Raw genomic sequence first — 15,478 nt, 5'->3', positions numbered from 1 at the left:
AGCCTGGGCAACAAGAGCAAAACTCCATCTCAAACAAACAAACAAAAAATGATTGTCTTACATAAAGAATTTATAATATTTTTTTAAATTAAGCTAAGAGTGAATCACTTGTAATTTTCTTAAGTATTGAATTACGTGTGTAATACTTGTTCAGCTCCATCCTTATCCATTTATTTTAGTTAGGAACATGACACTTTGCATGAATCATACCTTAATGATAGTTACATTTTTGTAATTTTCATAAGAATTTTTGTCTTTAAAAATGAAAGTTTAAAATTAACTCAGTTGTAGTCATATTAAAAGTGTCATAATACCTATAAATGCTTCCTCTGATTTCATCTGGCAAGTCATGGGAGAAATTTCTTTGTAGAATTGCTGTGCTATGACAAATGCTTCTGTTTTCCATTATTAGTAAGAATTATGAAACAAACATTTGCTATATTGACCCAGAATTAAAAATACATTTATCTTTTTTTTCTTTTCTGAGTCAGGGTCTTGCTTTGTCATCCAGGCTGGAGTGCAATGGCACGATCTCTGCTCACTGCAACCTCTGCCTCCCAGGTTCAAGCAATTTTCATGCTTCAGGCTCCTGAGTAGCTGGGATTATAGTCACCCAGAACCTCATGTGGCTAATTTTTGTTTTTTTAGTAGAGATGGGGTTTTACCATGTTGGTCAGGCTGGTCTTGAACTCGTGACCTCAAGTAATCCCTCACCTTGGCCTCCCAAAGTGCTGAGATTACAGGTGTAAGCCACCACGATCGGCCTAGGGAAGATAACTTGTTAAACGAGTCAGGGACAAAGTCAGAAGCAGCAGCAGGTACATGGGAAACACACATTTTTAAATTTATACTTCCTCATGGTTCTCTTGGATATCCTCTGGAACTGCTTAGAAGACTGAAGAATTTCATCCCCTAGAAACTCACACTGTTGAAGCTCAGCATGTCTTTGGGCCAATAGCTTCATGGATTTATCAGTCACTGTTTCTATGAGGTCATCCACCTATGACAAATACAAAGAAATGAAGCCATGTGTTGGAATGCCTTGTCAAAATCAAAGAGATAGTTGCTTTTCCTAAGAGATGAATGAGTTCAGGAATTGGTGGATATTTTGCAAGTCTTAAAATGTTATTCTAATTCAAGTCATAGCAAATGGAGCTTGAATACATACATTAACCACCCAGTGATAAACACAACTTCAGTTCTTCTGAAAAGAAACCTATGCCTTCATTTTAATTGAATTCATTTAATATTTATCAGGTACATAGCATTATTCTAGGTGTCCTTAGCAAGCCTTTAGCCACTTTCAGAATGCCCTCCTGCTGCTAGCATTATTTCTTGATGCTAATCATTAATTTCATCCTATACCCATGCTGTCTACCAGGGCTGTGTGTTCGGTTAAGCCTGGCTCTGATGCTTCTGAGACAAAAGTTAAAAGCCTTTGTCCACTACCTGCATTTGAAGCTTTCCTACTGTCAAATCAGATTTTCGGAGGATGTTTTCCATGCGATGCTTCTTTTTTTTAAGTGCTGGAAAGTGTGGTCTCTTTTTTGATGAATATGGCCCCTATGGTAAAAATGCAAAACACATCAGATTAGGAACTACCAACATTATTTCTTAATGGTGCTTAAACAAGAATCCTCACCCTTGGGACATTCTCTTATAAACTGAACATTTGCCACATAACAACATTGGGTTGGAGACTGTATTCATACTATTCTCCAGGTCCTACGTATCTTCTTTGTGTCCAGAGCTCTCTTTGAAGAGATCTATAGGGTGCAGAGAAATGAGATTGTCTGGCTCTGAAAGAATATACAGCATCAGGAAAAAAGCAGGTCATTTGTAAGGGGAAGAAGAAGAAATTGCCTCTGCAGCTACTGAGCACAGTGAGAGTGTGGGGCTGTTGTGGACCAGTGCCCCAGAAAGCTCATTATTAGTGGGTCTAGTTGTTAATTCGGTCTCGTTTCTGCAGGTTTCCTTATTTTCATGGCAGGCATGTCTTCAAACATAAAAAGAAAGCTCTAGGTTCTTTTTACCCCATGCCTGATACTTTTCCCATTGTCCCTGACTTACTGGTTACAAGTACCTGTCCTAATAGTGTTGCAATTAGAAATCATTCCTAGGTCATGGCTCCAAGCTAATATGCCTTTTTTAGTCCTATTTAGTTCACTCTTCCTTCCCCTTGTGCTTAATGATTAGCTTTACGACTATTGTGAGACCTACACAATGTAGGATATGGGACCACATCTGGGTCCTACCCTTTGCCTTTACAAATGGAGTCTGCTGAACCACTGCTGCCCTGCCAGCTTGACCCAGCTCAAATGTCACTTGCAGAACCTTCTCTAATCTGATCTAGCATACTTGGCAGTTACTACCTTATTTCTCTGTTTGTTGAATACAACTACTGTAAAGTCTAGTTCCTAGGCAAATTTTGTAAAGCAGGACTAGTTGGAGTTGGTGTGGACCGAAGAGAACACACCTCCAGCTGTAAGTTGGTGCAGCTCCTGCTTGTTCCCGTGAGAAACTGGCCTAGTATTTTCCAATCTTTTTATTTTTCAAAAGAAAGTTGAAAACCCAGAATTTTATTCGAAATATCCTAATTTTTAAATGTGGACTTTTTTTTTTTTTTTTTTGAGACGGAGTTTCGCTCTTGTTACCCAGGCTGGAGTGCAATGGCTCAATCTCCACTCACCGCAAACTCCGCCTCCTGGGTTCAGGCAATTCTCCTGCCTCAGCCTCCTGAGTAGCTGGGATTACAGGCACGCGCCACCATGCCCAGCTAATTTTTGTATTTTTAGTAGAGACGGGGTTTCACCATGTTGACCAGGATGGTCTCGATCTCTTGACCTTGTGATCCACCCGCCTCAGCCTCCCAAAGTGCTGGGATTACAGGCTTGAGCCACCGTGCCCGGCCATAAATATGGACTATTAATTCAAATACAAAGATATATATATATTGAGATGGGGTCTCACTGCTGCCCTGACTGGAGTGCCATGGTGTGATCATGGTTCACTAAAGCCTTGACCTCCCTGGGCTCAGGTGATCCTCCCACATCAGCCTCCTGAAAAGTTGGAACTAAAGGCATGCACCACCATGTCCGGCTAATTTTTATATTTTTTGTAGAGATGGAGTTTTGCCGTGTTGCCCAGGCTGGTCTCAACCTCCTGAGCTCAAGTCATCCTCCTACCTCAGCCTCCCAAAGTACCAGGATTACAGACATGAGTCGCTCCATCCAGCCAATTCAGATATATTTTTGAGAATATTCTGAGGGCTAAACAAAACATTTTTATAGCTACTTGACAACCTGTGATCTAACATTGTTTGATTGACAGAAATTCTTAATCATAGCTAAATTGCACCATCTTTATCCTTATTATGGTTAGTGCTATTTGTGTCCTAAGAAGTCTTTATTCTGAAGTCATGAAAATATTCTTACTGTTCTTCAGAAATTTTAAGATTTTTGCCTTTTCCACTTAAATCTATAACAGAACAGAAATTAATTTTTGTATATGGTGTGAGATAGGGATCAATTTTCATTTTTTGTCTATATGAATGCCCACTTGTTCCAGCAACATTTGTTCAAAAGATTAGCTTTATCCCACTGCTGGGCAGTACCATGGTTGAATGTCTGTCTCCTCTATTTAACTGTAAGTTCCACAGAAGCAAGACCATGTCCATTGGATCGCCCTATAGCCCCCAAACATACAAACTGCCCAAAACATAATAGGGGCACAATAAATATGAACCTAGCACATAGAAGGCAAAAAATCAAAACTAGTATCAGTGCACTCTGACAGTGGTGTTCCAGAGCAGCACTGTTCAGTGGAACTTTCTGTGAAGATGGAAATGTTCTCTATCTGTACTGTATAGGACAGCCACTAACTAGGTGTGATTATTGGCCATTTGAGATGTAGCTAGTGCAATTGGGGAACTGCACTTTTAATTAACGTAAGTAGTCACATTCAGTTATTGACTAGCATATTGGACAGTACAGTTAGTCTATAGCATACCAATTACAACTAAGGACTCTAGAGCCAGGTCTTTCTGGGTTTGAAACTTGGCTCTGTCACTTACGTGGACAAATTAAACTCTCAGTACCATCCCTAAAATAAGGTTAATATTGCTACCTATGTTACAGGGCTGTAGGATTATCCAAGTTGATATTTTTAAAGCACTTAGACCAGAGTTTTGAACATAACTTTAAGGTAAGTCTTATTATATTTAAAACAATAATAATAGTTCATGGTTCTATTTCTGAAAAATAATCTGAGCAATTTAGGCTCAAACATGCATACCTGGCTGGTCACAGTGGCTCATGCCTGTAATCCCAGCACTTTGGGAGGCTGAGGCAGGTGGATCACAAGGTCAGGAGTTTTAGACCAGTCTGGCCAACATGACAATACCCTGTCTCTACTAAAAATACAAAAATTAGCCAGGCATGGTGGCTCACACCTGTATGTACTTCCAGCTACATGGGAGGCTGAGGTAGGAAAATCACTTGAACCCAGGAGACGGAGGAGGTTGCAGTGAGCCAAAATCATGCCACTGCACTCCAGACTGGGTGACAGAGTGAGACTCTGTCTCAAAACAAACAAACAAAAACCATTCATACCTATGAATAAGTAAAAGCTTTGGTTTGGAGAGTCCTAGATCAACTATGGGCACTTTCTATGTTGTACATGTGGCTATTTACATTTTAATTTCAATGAAAATTAAGATTGAGCCGGGCGCGGTGGCTCAAGCCTGTAATCCCAGCACTTTGGGAGGCCGAGACAGGTGGATCACGAGGTTAAGAGATCGAGACCGTCCTGGTCAACATGGTGAAACCCCGTCTCTACTAAAAATACAAAAAATTAGCTGGGCATGGTGGCATGTGCCTGTAATCCCAGCTACTCAGGAGGCTGAGGCAGGAGAATTGCCTGAACCCAGGAGGCGGAGGCTGCGGTGAGCCGAGATCGCGCCATTGCACTCCAGCCTGGGTAACAAGAGCGAAACTCCGTCTCAAAAAAAAAAAAGATCGAAAATTCAGTTCCTCAATTGAACTGACCACATTTCAAAGTCTCAAAGCCAAATGTGGCTAATGGCTACTATATTGGACAATGTATACTTGCATCTTCACAGAAAGTTCCACTGGACAGTGCTGGTCTAATGAGTTCCACTCTACATAGTATGCACAGATAGGCCAGATTGCTAATATACTAACATTTGAAGAGTGAGAAAGTCAGTATAAAAATCCAAACTCCACTGTTGCCCATATGTAGTAGAAGGTGAAGAGTTTGAGCTTAGAAGTAAAGGAATCTGACCCAGAGAGTACCCTAAATTCTTGGAGAGGAAACACAAACAGCAGATTTAAAGGGCCTATTATGGAGGAGTCACGGTAGGAGAGAACTTGGTTTTTGCAAAATCTCTAAACACTGAGTTACATGTAAGTCTTGAGAGGCCAATTTGTTTAGCGTTTTACCTTTTGCAGTCCTGAAGGAAGAGATGTCACAGATAACCGCTTGGTGGTTCTCCTGGCCCGTAGGAGTGTATTTCCCCGGGTTATCTCCTGTGTCTCTGCCTCTACATCAAGCTGTATAGTCGCTTAGAGAAAGTGGGAAAAAGGAGTCTGTGAGGATCACAATGAGGAACACGTTCTTCCTATTTAAAAGCACAGTATTCTTTGAAGACGGCATCACATGCTGTTTCAGTGGCTTTTTTTTTTTTTTTTTTTTTTTTTTTTGCTCTTCCTAATCTTCTACATTCTCTGCATGCATTTGCTTTCGTTATGGTCCTGACTTCAAGGACACCAACCCAGTCTTGACAAGGTAGCCACCTCTCTCTCTCTTCAAGACTTAAGTTTTTTCCCTGGACCACTGTGGAATTAGAAAAGTAACCTTCTTAATATACAAGGCCCTCCCTTGAGTATTCGTTGTGGATTAAAGCAAATGTTCTATCCTCCAGAAATATGGCTCAAGGCTCAGTTATTTACATACCATGTGATTGGTCTTTCCCATGTCCAAGCGCCAGGTGAACTTTGGATTCCTTTACATTTTAAAACATCAATTCAGTGCTTAATAAATGCATTTATAAAGGAAGCTTTAAAACTACCAAAAATTTAAGACTAGTATCATAAATAGACATTACAATTACTATGCTAAAAACAAAGCTATGTAATTTTTTTCAGAAGGCACTAAACCTGAGGTTACTCTCTTTTTCTTAAGAAAAAGTTGGGGGGTCACTAGGCCAGGTGCAGTGGCACATGCCTATAATCCCCGCACTTTGGGAGGCGGAGGCAGGCAGATCAAAGGTCATGAGATGGAGACCATCCTGACCAAAATGGGGAAACCCTGTCTCTACTAAAAATACAAAAATTAGTTGGGCATGGTGGTGTGTGCCTTTAGTCCCAGCTACTTGGGAGGCTGAGGCAGGAGAATTGCTTGAACCCAGGAGGCAAAGGTTGCAGTGAGTTGAGATCGTGCCACTGCACTCGAGCCTGGTGACAGAGGGAGAGTCCAAAAAAAAAAAAGCCACTAAATGAGACATTTTCCTCAGTGTATTCAAAAGGATGACACCATTGAGGAAGGGGTGTTTGCAATTTGCTATGTGTTAGGATCACAATGAGAAACACTCTTCCTTCATGCTCTGTGCACACCTAAAATCATCTTGTTGCTTCAAGTCCATTGATAAGGACTTCTCTGGGAGCCTCAGACCTCAGTGAATACATTAGCCAACTGGACACCTCCACTCGGCTATTCGGCAGGGACCTCAAGTCAGCAAGTCTAGCCGGAACTCATGACTTCCTTTTCAATCCAGGTCCATTGCTCCTAATGTCAATGAATGATGCCTCCACCTTCAAAGCAAGTGCTTAATCCAGAAATTCTTCCCTCTCCCCTCCCCTTCACTGTCCAACTCTTCCCCAAATCTTGGAACTTCTACCTGTGCTTATTTCTCCTTTTATCTCCCTTTCCCCACTGCCATGACTAATCATCCAAGCTAATGTCATTCCTTGCCTGAAAGAATGTAAGGGTTCTTATCTTTCTTCCTGCATTTGTGCTTACCCTCATCTGATCCAATCTACACTATACAGGGAAAGCTATCTTTTAAGAATGCAAATCAGATTATGTAAATCCCTAGCTTGAAAGTATCCAATGGTTTCTTATCACCCTTAGAAGAAAGTTAAAAATTCCCAACATGTCCTGTGACAGACACCCTTACTACCCCATTCAACCAGCCTCTCCTTAGCTTTCTGTCTTCCAACCTCCCTGGATTTCTTTCATTTCCTAATTGTGCCTGGTGATCTCTTGATACTGTGACTTGAACATGCTCTCCCTTATTCTTGGAAACTGTTCTCCCTACTCCGCTTTGTGTAAGCCGTCCTTGTGTCTTAGCCATCCTTCAGATCTCAATGTAGTTGTCCCTTCTTCAGGGAAGCCTTTCCTGAGGCCCCCTCCTCTAAAGTTAGAGTACCCATGATTTCTTTCAATAGCATTCTGTGCATCTGCTTTTGGAACAAATGTGATTTTCTGCATGTTTGAAAGCCCCTCAATGCTGTAATGAGGGAGGGACCATGTCTGCCCTATGTGCTACTCTATCCCAAATATTATGGCTGTCATATAATAAGTACTGAGCAGATATTTGTTAAATAGGTAAAAACATGTTTTGAAGGTCAGCAGGGAAAAGCAGCTGGTTTGGGGCCACAACGAAGGGTAATAATATTTGAGCTATATCCTAAAAGATAAGCCTGATTCCTGGAAAAATCTTAGTTCATATTTGTTATTCCAACTAAGATAAAAATAAACCAGTGCACAGATTGAGAGTAGAAATTTGATCCTCTGTTTTCTGCTGGATTCTTCAATTCCAGCCCCAGAAATATAGAAGCATATCCTCTTTGTTATTTTTAACATAAATACACAGGTCAATCCATACCAGGTAATTGCTAGATGCTTGGATACTTGTATTAGTGACTGCTTTTTATAGAACAGAGAGTTTGTTAGAAATTAGCTGGAGCCGGGCGCGGTGGCTCAAGCCTGTAATCCCAGCACTTTGGGAGGCTGAGGCGGGTGGATCACGAGGTCGAGAGATCGAGACCATCCTGGTCAACATGGTGAAACCCCAGCTGGAAACCATCAGGCTTTTTTTTTTTTTTTTCCTGGAAAAGCACACAACAGGTTTGTTGCCTGATCATGGTGTGTAAAATGTGAGGTTGTATATATATTTACATATACTGTAAGGGCAATATGTTTCCTGATTCTGTGCTGTGAAAGACATTAAAAAGCTACAAAGGACATATAGGGCAGTGAAATTATTCTGTATGATGCTATAATGGTGGATACATGTCATGACAAGATATGACATAAAAGTATGTGTTTGTCAAATCCCACAGAACTGCACAATATAAAGGGGGAACCCTAATGTAAACTTTCATTAATAAAAATAATATATCAGCTAGGTTTGCTGGCTCATGCCTATAATCCCAGCACTTTGGGATGCTGAGGCAGGCGGATCATGAAATCAGGAGTTTCAGATCAGCCTGGCCAATATGGTGAAACCCCATTTCTACTAAAAATACAAAAATTAGCTGGGCGTGGTGGCGTACACTTATAGTCCCAGCTATTCGGAAGGCCAAAGCGGAAGAATTGCTTGAACTCAGGAGGCAGAGGTTGCAGTGAGCCAAGATCACACCACTGCACTCCAGCCTAGGTGACAGAGTGAGACTCTGTCTCAAAAATAAATACATAAATTAATAATAATAATATCAATATTGGTTCATCAATTGCAAATGTACCACACTAAAGCAAGATGTTAATAACAGGAGAAGCTGTGGGGGTCAGGAAAGGGGGAGTATATATGGGAACTCTATATTTTCTGTTCAATTTTTCTGTAAATATAAAAATGCTATAAAAATACTTTTTTTTTTTTTTTTTTTTTTGAGACAGAGTCTCGTTCTGTTTCCCAGACTGGAGTGGAGTGGCATGATCTTGGCTCACTGCAATCTCTGCCTCCCAGATTCAAGCAATTCTCCCACCTCAGCTCCCCTAGTAGGGACTACAGGCACATGCCACCATGCTTAACTAATTTTTTTTTCTTTTTTGTATTTTTGGCCAAGACGGTTTCACCATGTTGCCCAGGCTGGTCTTGAACTCCTAGGCTCAAGTGATCCACCTGCCTCGGCCTTCCAAAGAGCTGGGATTACAGGCGTGAGCCACTGATCCTGGCCTAGACTTCATTAATTTTTTAAAAAGCTGCAGATGAGAATGCAAACATTGGTAGTATTGTTAGTCATAACTCGTAGGATGCCAAATGACAGTATTGCTAGTTGCAAAAACAACTTAGTTAGGAGTTCCAATACTGATTCTTCCACACAGTACATAGAAAGTAGATGCAATAAAAGCAAGCATTCTTTATGACTTACCAGTCATACATTTTATTTATTTAATTCTCACTACCCCCTCCACTATTAGAAGTAGCATGTGAAAGCCTGTATCACTGCGTTCTCCAGAAACAAAACCGAAAATCTTCCTTGAGTTTGCTTTTCCAATGTATATGTATATATAAATATACACGAACTTATAGATGAGTATTTATGCATATATATTTAAATAAAAGGTGACTTTATACTGATTAGACCAGTGATTAATTGAACTAGGAGGAATCTCCAAGGCAATCCAATTCAGTGCTTCTCAAAAGGTATGAACAAGGCTGGACATCGTGGCTCACACCTGTAATCCCAATACTTTGGGAGGCCAAGGCAAGTGGATCACCTGAGGTCAGGAGTTCAAGACCAGCTTGGCCAACAAGGTGAAACCCTCTCTCTACTAAAAATACAAAGATTAGCTGGACGTGGTGGCAAGCGCCTGTAGTTCCAGCTACTCAGGAGGCTGAGGCAGGAAAATCGCTTGAACCCGGGAGGCAGATGTTGCAGTGAGCCGAGATCATGCCACTGCATTCCAGCCTGGGAGACAGAGAAGATTCGTCTAAAAAAAAAAAAAAAAACGAAAACAAAAAGCAAAATGGTGTGAACATACAAGCCAACTTAGGATCTTGCTAAAATACAGCTTCTGACTCAGAAGGGCCCAGGTAGGTCCTGAGATTCTGCCTTTCAGACCAGCTCCTCAGGGATGGCATACTAGTGTAGCAAGAAAATTCATCCTAATTTCACTTTTCCTCTTGGCCTCAACCCAATGACAGACAGATTGCCCAAATTTGATTACCATTCTCTGAGAACTTTCTCATTTTTGTTGTAAATAACTTGGGAGATGGAAGTTCCTTAGCAATCCTAGGGAGAAGGCTCTGCATATTTGACAGGAGGGCTTCCTCATGGTCCGTGGAGCTGTCTTTGCTGGCACTTGCTGGCTTGCTTCTATACTTGTAGGACAGCATCCTCCCAAAAGCAGTCTTCACTTTCGTCATCAAATTTCTTTTCTGATTTTGCTGGCTTTCGTGAAATTCCATGTCACTCTCACTGGATGATTCCTCTTTAGGGACCAATACCTTTTGTTTTAGTAAGTTGGTAGACACAGCTCTATGCCATCTAAACAAAACAGAAATAGTTCATATTGGGGGAACTGAAACATTAAAAGTGAATAACTTTTAAATCATTAAAACACAAACTTCAAATGTGAATAAACTATACAATAAAAAAAAAAAGTGAAATTGGAGAACAAGAATCAAATCACAGAAAAATAAAGCCAAAGCAACTACTTGGTGTTCTGTTACCATAATACAGTAATCCAGTCACTATTTAATTTAAACACAGTACTATAAGAGGTAGGTTATATTATTATCTTCATTTTACTAACAAGTAAACTGAGACATAGGTTAAATTAATTGACCAAGGGTTGAATGCAGACTTTAATCCAGGTCTGTCTCTTGGAATCCACTAACTTATATTGGCAATTTGGCGATCTTATTTTAATGAAAATTTGAGATAGTTTTTGCTAGATTTGGCAGTTTCAAAGTGAAAGTAATAAAAGATGAGAGAGTCTGCTAGGATAGTCAATCGGGAATAACCTCCAAGTCCCCACATATGCTGCATTTACATAGAACACTCATTTAGATAACATACTGTTAACTCATATATAGTGACTATGTGTACCATCTTCATAATTTTGGCATATTTTATTACAATATTCTTTTTTTTTTTTTTTTTTTTTTGAGACGGAGTTTCGCTCTTGGTACCCAGGCTGGAGTGCAATGGCGCGATCTCGGCTCACCGCAACCTCCGCCTCCTGGGTTCAGGCAATTCTCCTGCCTCAGCCTCCTGAGTAGCTGGGATTACAGGCACGTGCCACCATGCCCAGCTAATTTTTTGTATTTTTAGTAGAGACGGGGTTTCACCATGTTGACCAGGACGGTCTCGATCTCTCGACCTCGTGATCCACCCGCCTCGGCCTCCCAAAGTTCTGGGATTACAAGCTTGAGCCACCGCGCCTGGCCTTCCTGATAGCTTTCTGTGTGCTAAACACTCTTCCAAGTGCTTTCATGTGTATAACATAATTAAATCTTTGCATTCTCATCTCTACTTCACACCTGAAGATATTAAAGCTTGGAGAGACTAAATAATTTATATCCAGATGATCTGATCCTGAGGTCTGTGTTGTTAACCACTATGCTAGAATATCACCTATACCGTGATACAATTTTTACCTAATATTCTTCCTCAATTAACTTTTTAAAAATACCCGTGAAATCTTAGGTGATTTTTAATTTAAAATTTTAATGTTGAGATCATTATAATTTCACAGGCAGTTTAAGAAATACAGGAAGATTCTGTGTGCTCTTTACCTAGTTTCCCCAAATGCTGACATCTTGCAAAACTATATTTTCACAATCAGCATGTTGACATTGATATAGTCAGGATACAGAACATTTCCAGTAACACCAGGATCCCTCATGTTTTATAGCCACACCTGTTTTCCACTGGCCCCCTCTTTCTTAAACTGGCATCCACGAATCTGTCATTTGCATAATTCTTGTCCTTTCAAGAATGTTATGTAAATGGAAATATACATCAAGTAATTTTTTGAGATTTGCTTTGTTTTCGCTCAGAATAATTCTCTGGGCATTCATCTGGGTTTTGCATATTAATTGTTCATATCCTTTTATTGCTGAGTAATAGTCCATGATATGAATGTACCACATTTTGTTTATTGACTAATTGGAAGATATTTGGGTTGTTTCCAGTTTGGGGCTATTATGAATAAAGCTGCTATAAACATTTTTGTATGGGTTTTGTATGAACATAAATCTTCATTTCTCTGGGTAAAATCCCAGGTTTTATTTTATGCTATTACATTATATTAAATATATAACTTTTTTTTTTTTTTTTTTTTGAGACGGAGTCTTGCTCTGTCGTCAGGCTGGAGCGCAATGGCACAATCTTGGCAACCTCCGCCTCCTGGGTTCAAGTGATTCTTCCGCTTCAGCCTTCTGAGTAGCTGAGACCACTGGCACATGCCACCACGCCCAACTAATTTTTGTATTTTTAGTAAGAGACGGGGTTTCACCATGTTGGCCAGGATGGTCTTGATCTCTTGACCTTGTGATTTGCCCACCACGGCCTCCCGAAGTGCTGGGATTACAGGCGTGAGCCACCGCGCCCAGCCGTAACATGTATTTCTAATAGGGATTAAAACAAATTTATAACCATTAACAATGTTCTTTATATATTACCTAAAATATCTCATGTACCATCAGTAGCATGTATACTACTCTCCAGGAAAACACTGTTCTAAACGGAACCTAAATCATTCCGCCTTTTTCTATAATTATACATGGAAAGTAGTTTAGTGAGAGACCAGATACTAAAGTTAAATGGTCTTGGTTCAACTCAGGACAATTCCTAGCTCTGTTACCTTGGCCATTTTATGTAATCTCTATAAGCTTTGGTCTTCTCATTTGAAAATGGGCATAGCCTTTTCAGAATAGTGAAAATAAAAGGAAATAATTCATGTGTTTGGAACCTTAAAAAGCATTCAGTAAATGATGCTTTTTATTACCATGTGGATCAGAATAGTGGGGAAAATGTAAAAGGCAAGGAGGGAACCCACACTAGATGGCAAAATAAGGGAGAGACTAGCAGCCTCCCTTCTGGGACCAAGGAAATGAATCTCTGGGAGACCAGAAGCCTCCCTTCTGCAAATTTTACACATGACTTCTAGGGGGTGCCATTCAATTTAGCCTTTAGGGTTGTGTATATAGTTATAATGATTTTCTGGCAGACGGTAGAGAAATGTCCTGAGGAGGGAGCACCATTTCCTAATTTGCCTGAAGATAACTTATGGGCTAGTATTAATCTCCTGTAGATCCCTCTGAGACTCCTTTAATAATAATTTAATTTTTTTTTTTGAGTTGGAGTCTTGCTTTAGTGTCCAAACTGGAGTGCAGTGGTGTGATCTCGGCTCACTGCAACCTCCGCCTCCCGGGTTCAAGCGATTCTTCTGCCTCAGCCTCCTGAGTAGCTTGGGATTACAGATGTGTGCCACCACACCCAGCTAATTTTTGTACTTTTAGTAGAGACGAGGTTTCACCATGTTGGCCAGGCTGGTCTTGAACTCCTGACCTCGTGATCTACCCGTCTCAACCTCCCCAAGTGCTGGGATGACAGGCATGAGCCACCATGCCTGGCGAATAATTTAATTTTTAAGTGATTCTACTACTGTAAACATGTACACACATACACTTTGACACAGAACAATGCAAATACAATTTCCGGAGATTCAGGAATCCCGAAGACCATCCATGCAACCCCTCTGGTTAAAAACCCAGTTCTAAGTGGTCTCAGAATCTCTAGAAGGTGTTCACCATTCCTATCCTCTCCACCCTCCTCTCTAATCTATCTGAAACATAATTAACAAAGGTGATTTTGCTCCAGAGCCTAGGAATACAACTGCCGCAACTTCTGGTATGAGCAGAACCCTCCCCTTCGTAAGTTCTTAAATATTTTTCTGTTGGTACTGAATTTATTTGGTTGTATTGCTTCTCCCTGGATCTCCTACATTTCATTGAAAGTGGGAATCTCTGTAGTATTTCATTTTGTCCATGGAAGTTCATAAGCTTGGCTTTTGATGCTTCCGGGACTCATTAAAACACCTCACTTCTACATGTCTGAACTATATAGTCCATGGACCTGTTAAGAGAGAAGCATGAAGAAACCAGAAAATAAATCACCACACTGACTTTCCAGATTAAAATATATTATATTTTGGATGTTTCATACCTGTCTATGGTTTTTGTCCTTGGCAAGAAAAAAAGCAGCTCTAAGACAGTTTTAATGTTACATTAAACAATGTGTCCACAGTGAAATGTGATTAGCACATATTTCAGCAGCCAGAATTGCTGGAATAGGAAAAAGAAAGCATTGATCATGGATGGACCTATTTTGAAGAAGGCACTAATCACTTTTCAAAATAATACTATTTTCATGGCATGTGAGGTGTCTAAAATTCTGATGCTGAAATATCAACATAGGATCACTACCTATTTTAGTCTCCTGTGCCACATTAAAACTCAATTTCAAGTGGAAAGGAAAGGTTTTCCCTGTTACAGTTAAGACCTTTCTGATCATAAAATGAAGCTTACGTTGTTGCACTAGATTTCTTGATCCAATGCAGTACCTTTTCTGCCAATCCATCCAGAGTCCTCACTTCGAAATGCAACGCTTAAAAGGACATGTCACCACGCAAAATCCGAAGACTCTCATTTGACAGAAAGCGAAATGAATTATTACCCACCTTTCAATCCCCTTCCTTTTGAATGAGCCATTTTTCTTCTTGAGTTGCTGGAATCTTCGGTACTGTCCAACTTTTCCATAGGCAATCTTAAAGGATTCTGGTAGATACAGCTGACGTCGGGCCATTGCTGTCAACTTCATCTGTAGCAGCCGTTTTGGATTCTTTTAGTTCTTGAACTTACGGACTTCAATACAAAATCATCCAGTGACTGAGTGTACTGTCAAGGTCTGGGCTATTTGGAATAAAATACATAGGAAATTTTTAGAATCTTTCCCTTATTCCCTTCCAAGTGTTAGAGACATTATTTGTGGGACTGACCCTGTTTACAGCTTCACAGAGGTCACCAATGATGTATTTGACAGAGCTGTGTGAAATTCCGTAGCTCTTTGTGGAAGACTTCACAGATTCTCCAGCAAGGCAAATGAAGAAATGATTATCTGATTGCCTCAACACTGGCATTTGCATGGGGAAAAAAACAAAAACCAAACCAAACCAAACAAAAAACACCCGTGCACTAATTGACCGCCACATTCAGAAGTGCATATTTGAACTTTGAAGGGGAAGGGACCTGTGGGAATACCAACGATCTGTTGATTAACAAAAGTTGAGCTGCTGTTAGATCTCTCAGTTACAGCTGGTCGATGTTCTCTGTGTCCCGTGGAACACATATGACAAGGCCAGTTGTTGTTTGGACATCTCAAAATGTGCCCCAAGGGTGGTTTTCATTACATCTTGGAATTTTGTAGTGGTCTCTCAAAGTACATTG

At 40.4% G+C, this 15,478-nt stretch overlaps 2 protein-coding genes across 2 annotated transcripts in view; one reads left to right on the top strand and one right to left on the bottom strand.

Annotated features, from left to right (window-relative positions):
* THOC7 (THO complex subunit 7) overlaps positions 1 to 15,478 on the top strand; it is a 62,628-nt gene that overhangs the window by 28,538 nt on the left and 18,612 nt on the right. The gene's annotated exons all lie outside the window — the stretch shown is intronic.
* On the bottom strand, positions 803 to 14,838 carry C8H3orf49 (chromosome 8 C3orf49 homolog). Its single transcript, XM_039477067.2, has 5 exons — positions 14,713 to 14,838; positions 10,192 to 10,511; positions 5,460 to 5,581; positions 1,450 to 1,563; positions 803 to 1,000 (listed from the first exon to the last, which is right to left on the bottom strand). The coding sequence occupies exons 1-5, from the start codon at positions 14,835 to 14,837 to the stop codon at positions 803 to 805; spliced, it is 879 nt and encodes a 292-aa protein (XP_039333001.2). The 5' UTR covers position 14,838.

This window comes from Saimiri boliviensis, chromosome 8 (assembly GCF_048565385.1).
Source record: "Saimiri boliviensis isolate mSaiBol1 chromosome 8, mSaiBol1.pri, whole genome shotgun sequence".
NCBI classification, from domain to species: Eukaryota; Metazoa; Chordata; class Mammalia; order Primates; family Cebidae; genus Saimiri; species Saimiri boliviensis.
This window is presented reverse-complemented; position numbering and strand designations above follow the sequence as displayed.

What these genes read in the sequence shown, in the direction of transcription:
- C8H3orf49 (XM_039477067.2), bottom strand. Translation starts at nt 14,837, where the DNA reads ATGGCCCGACGTCAGCTGTATCTACCAGAATCCTTTAAGATTGCCTAT. An exon ending in TTCCTTCAGGACTGCAAAAG is followed by an intron (nt 1,564 to 5,459) that starts GTAAAACGCTAA and finishes TTTTTACCATAG; the next exon opens with GGGCCATATTCATCAAAAAA. An exon ending in TAGGAAAGCTTCAAATGCAG is followed by an intron (nt 1,001 to 1,449) that starts GTAGTGGACAAA and finishes TATTTGTCATAG; the next exon opens with GTGGATGACCTCATAGAAAC.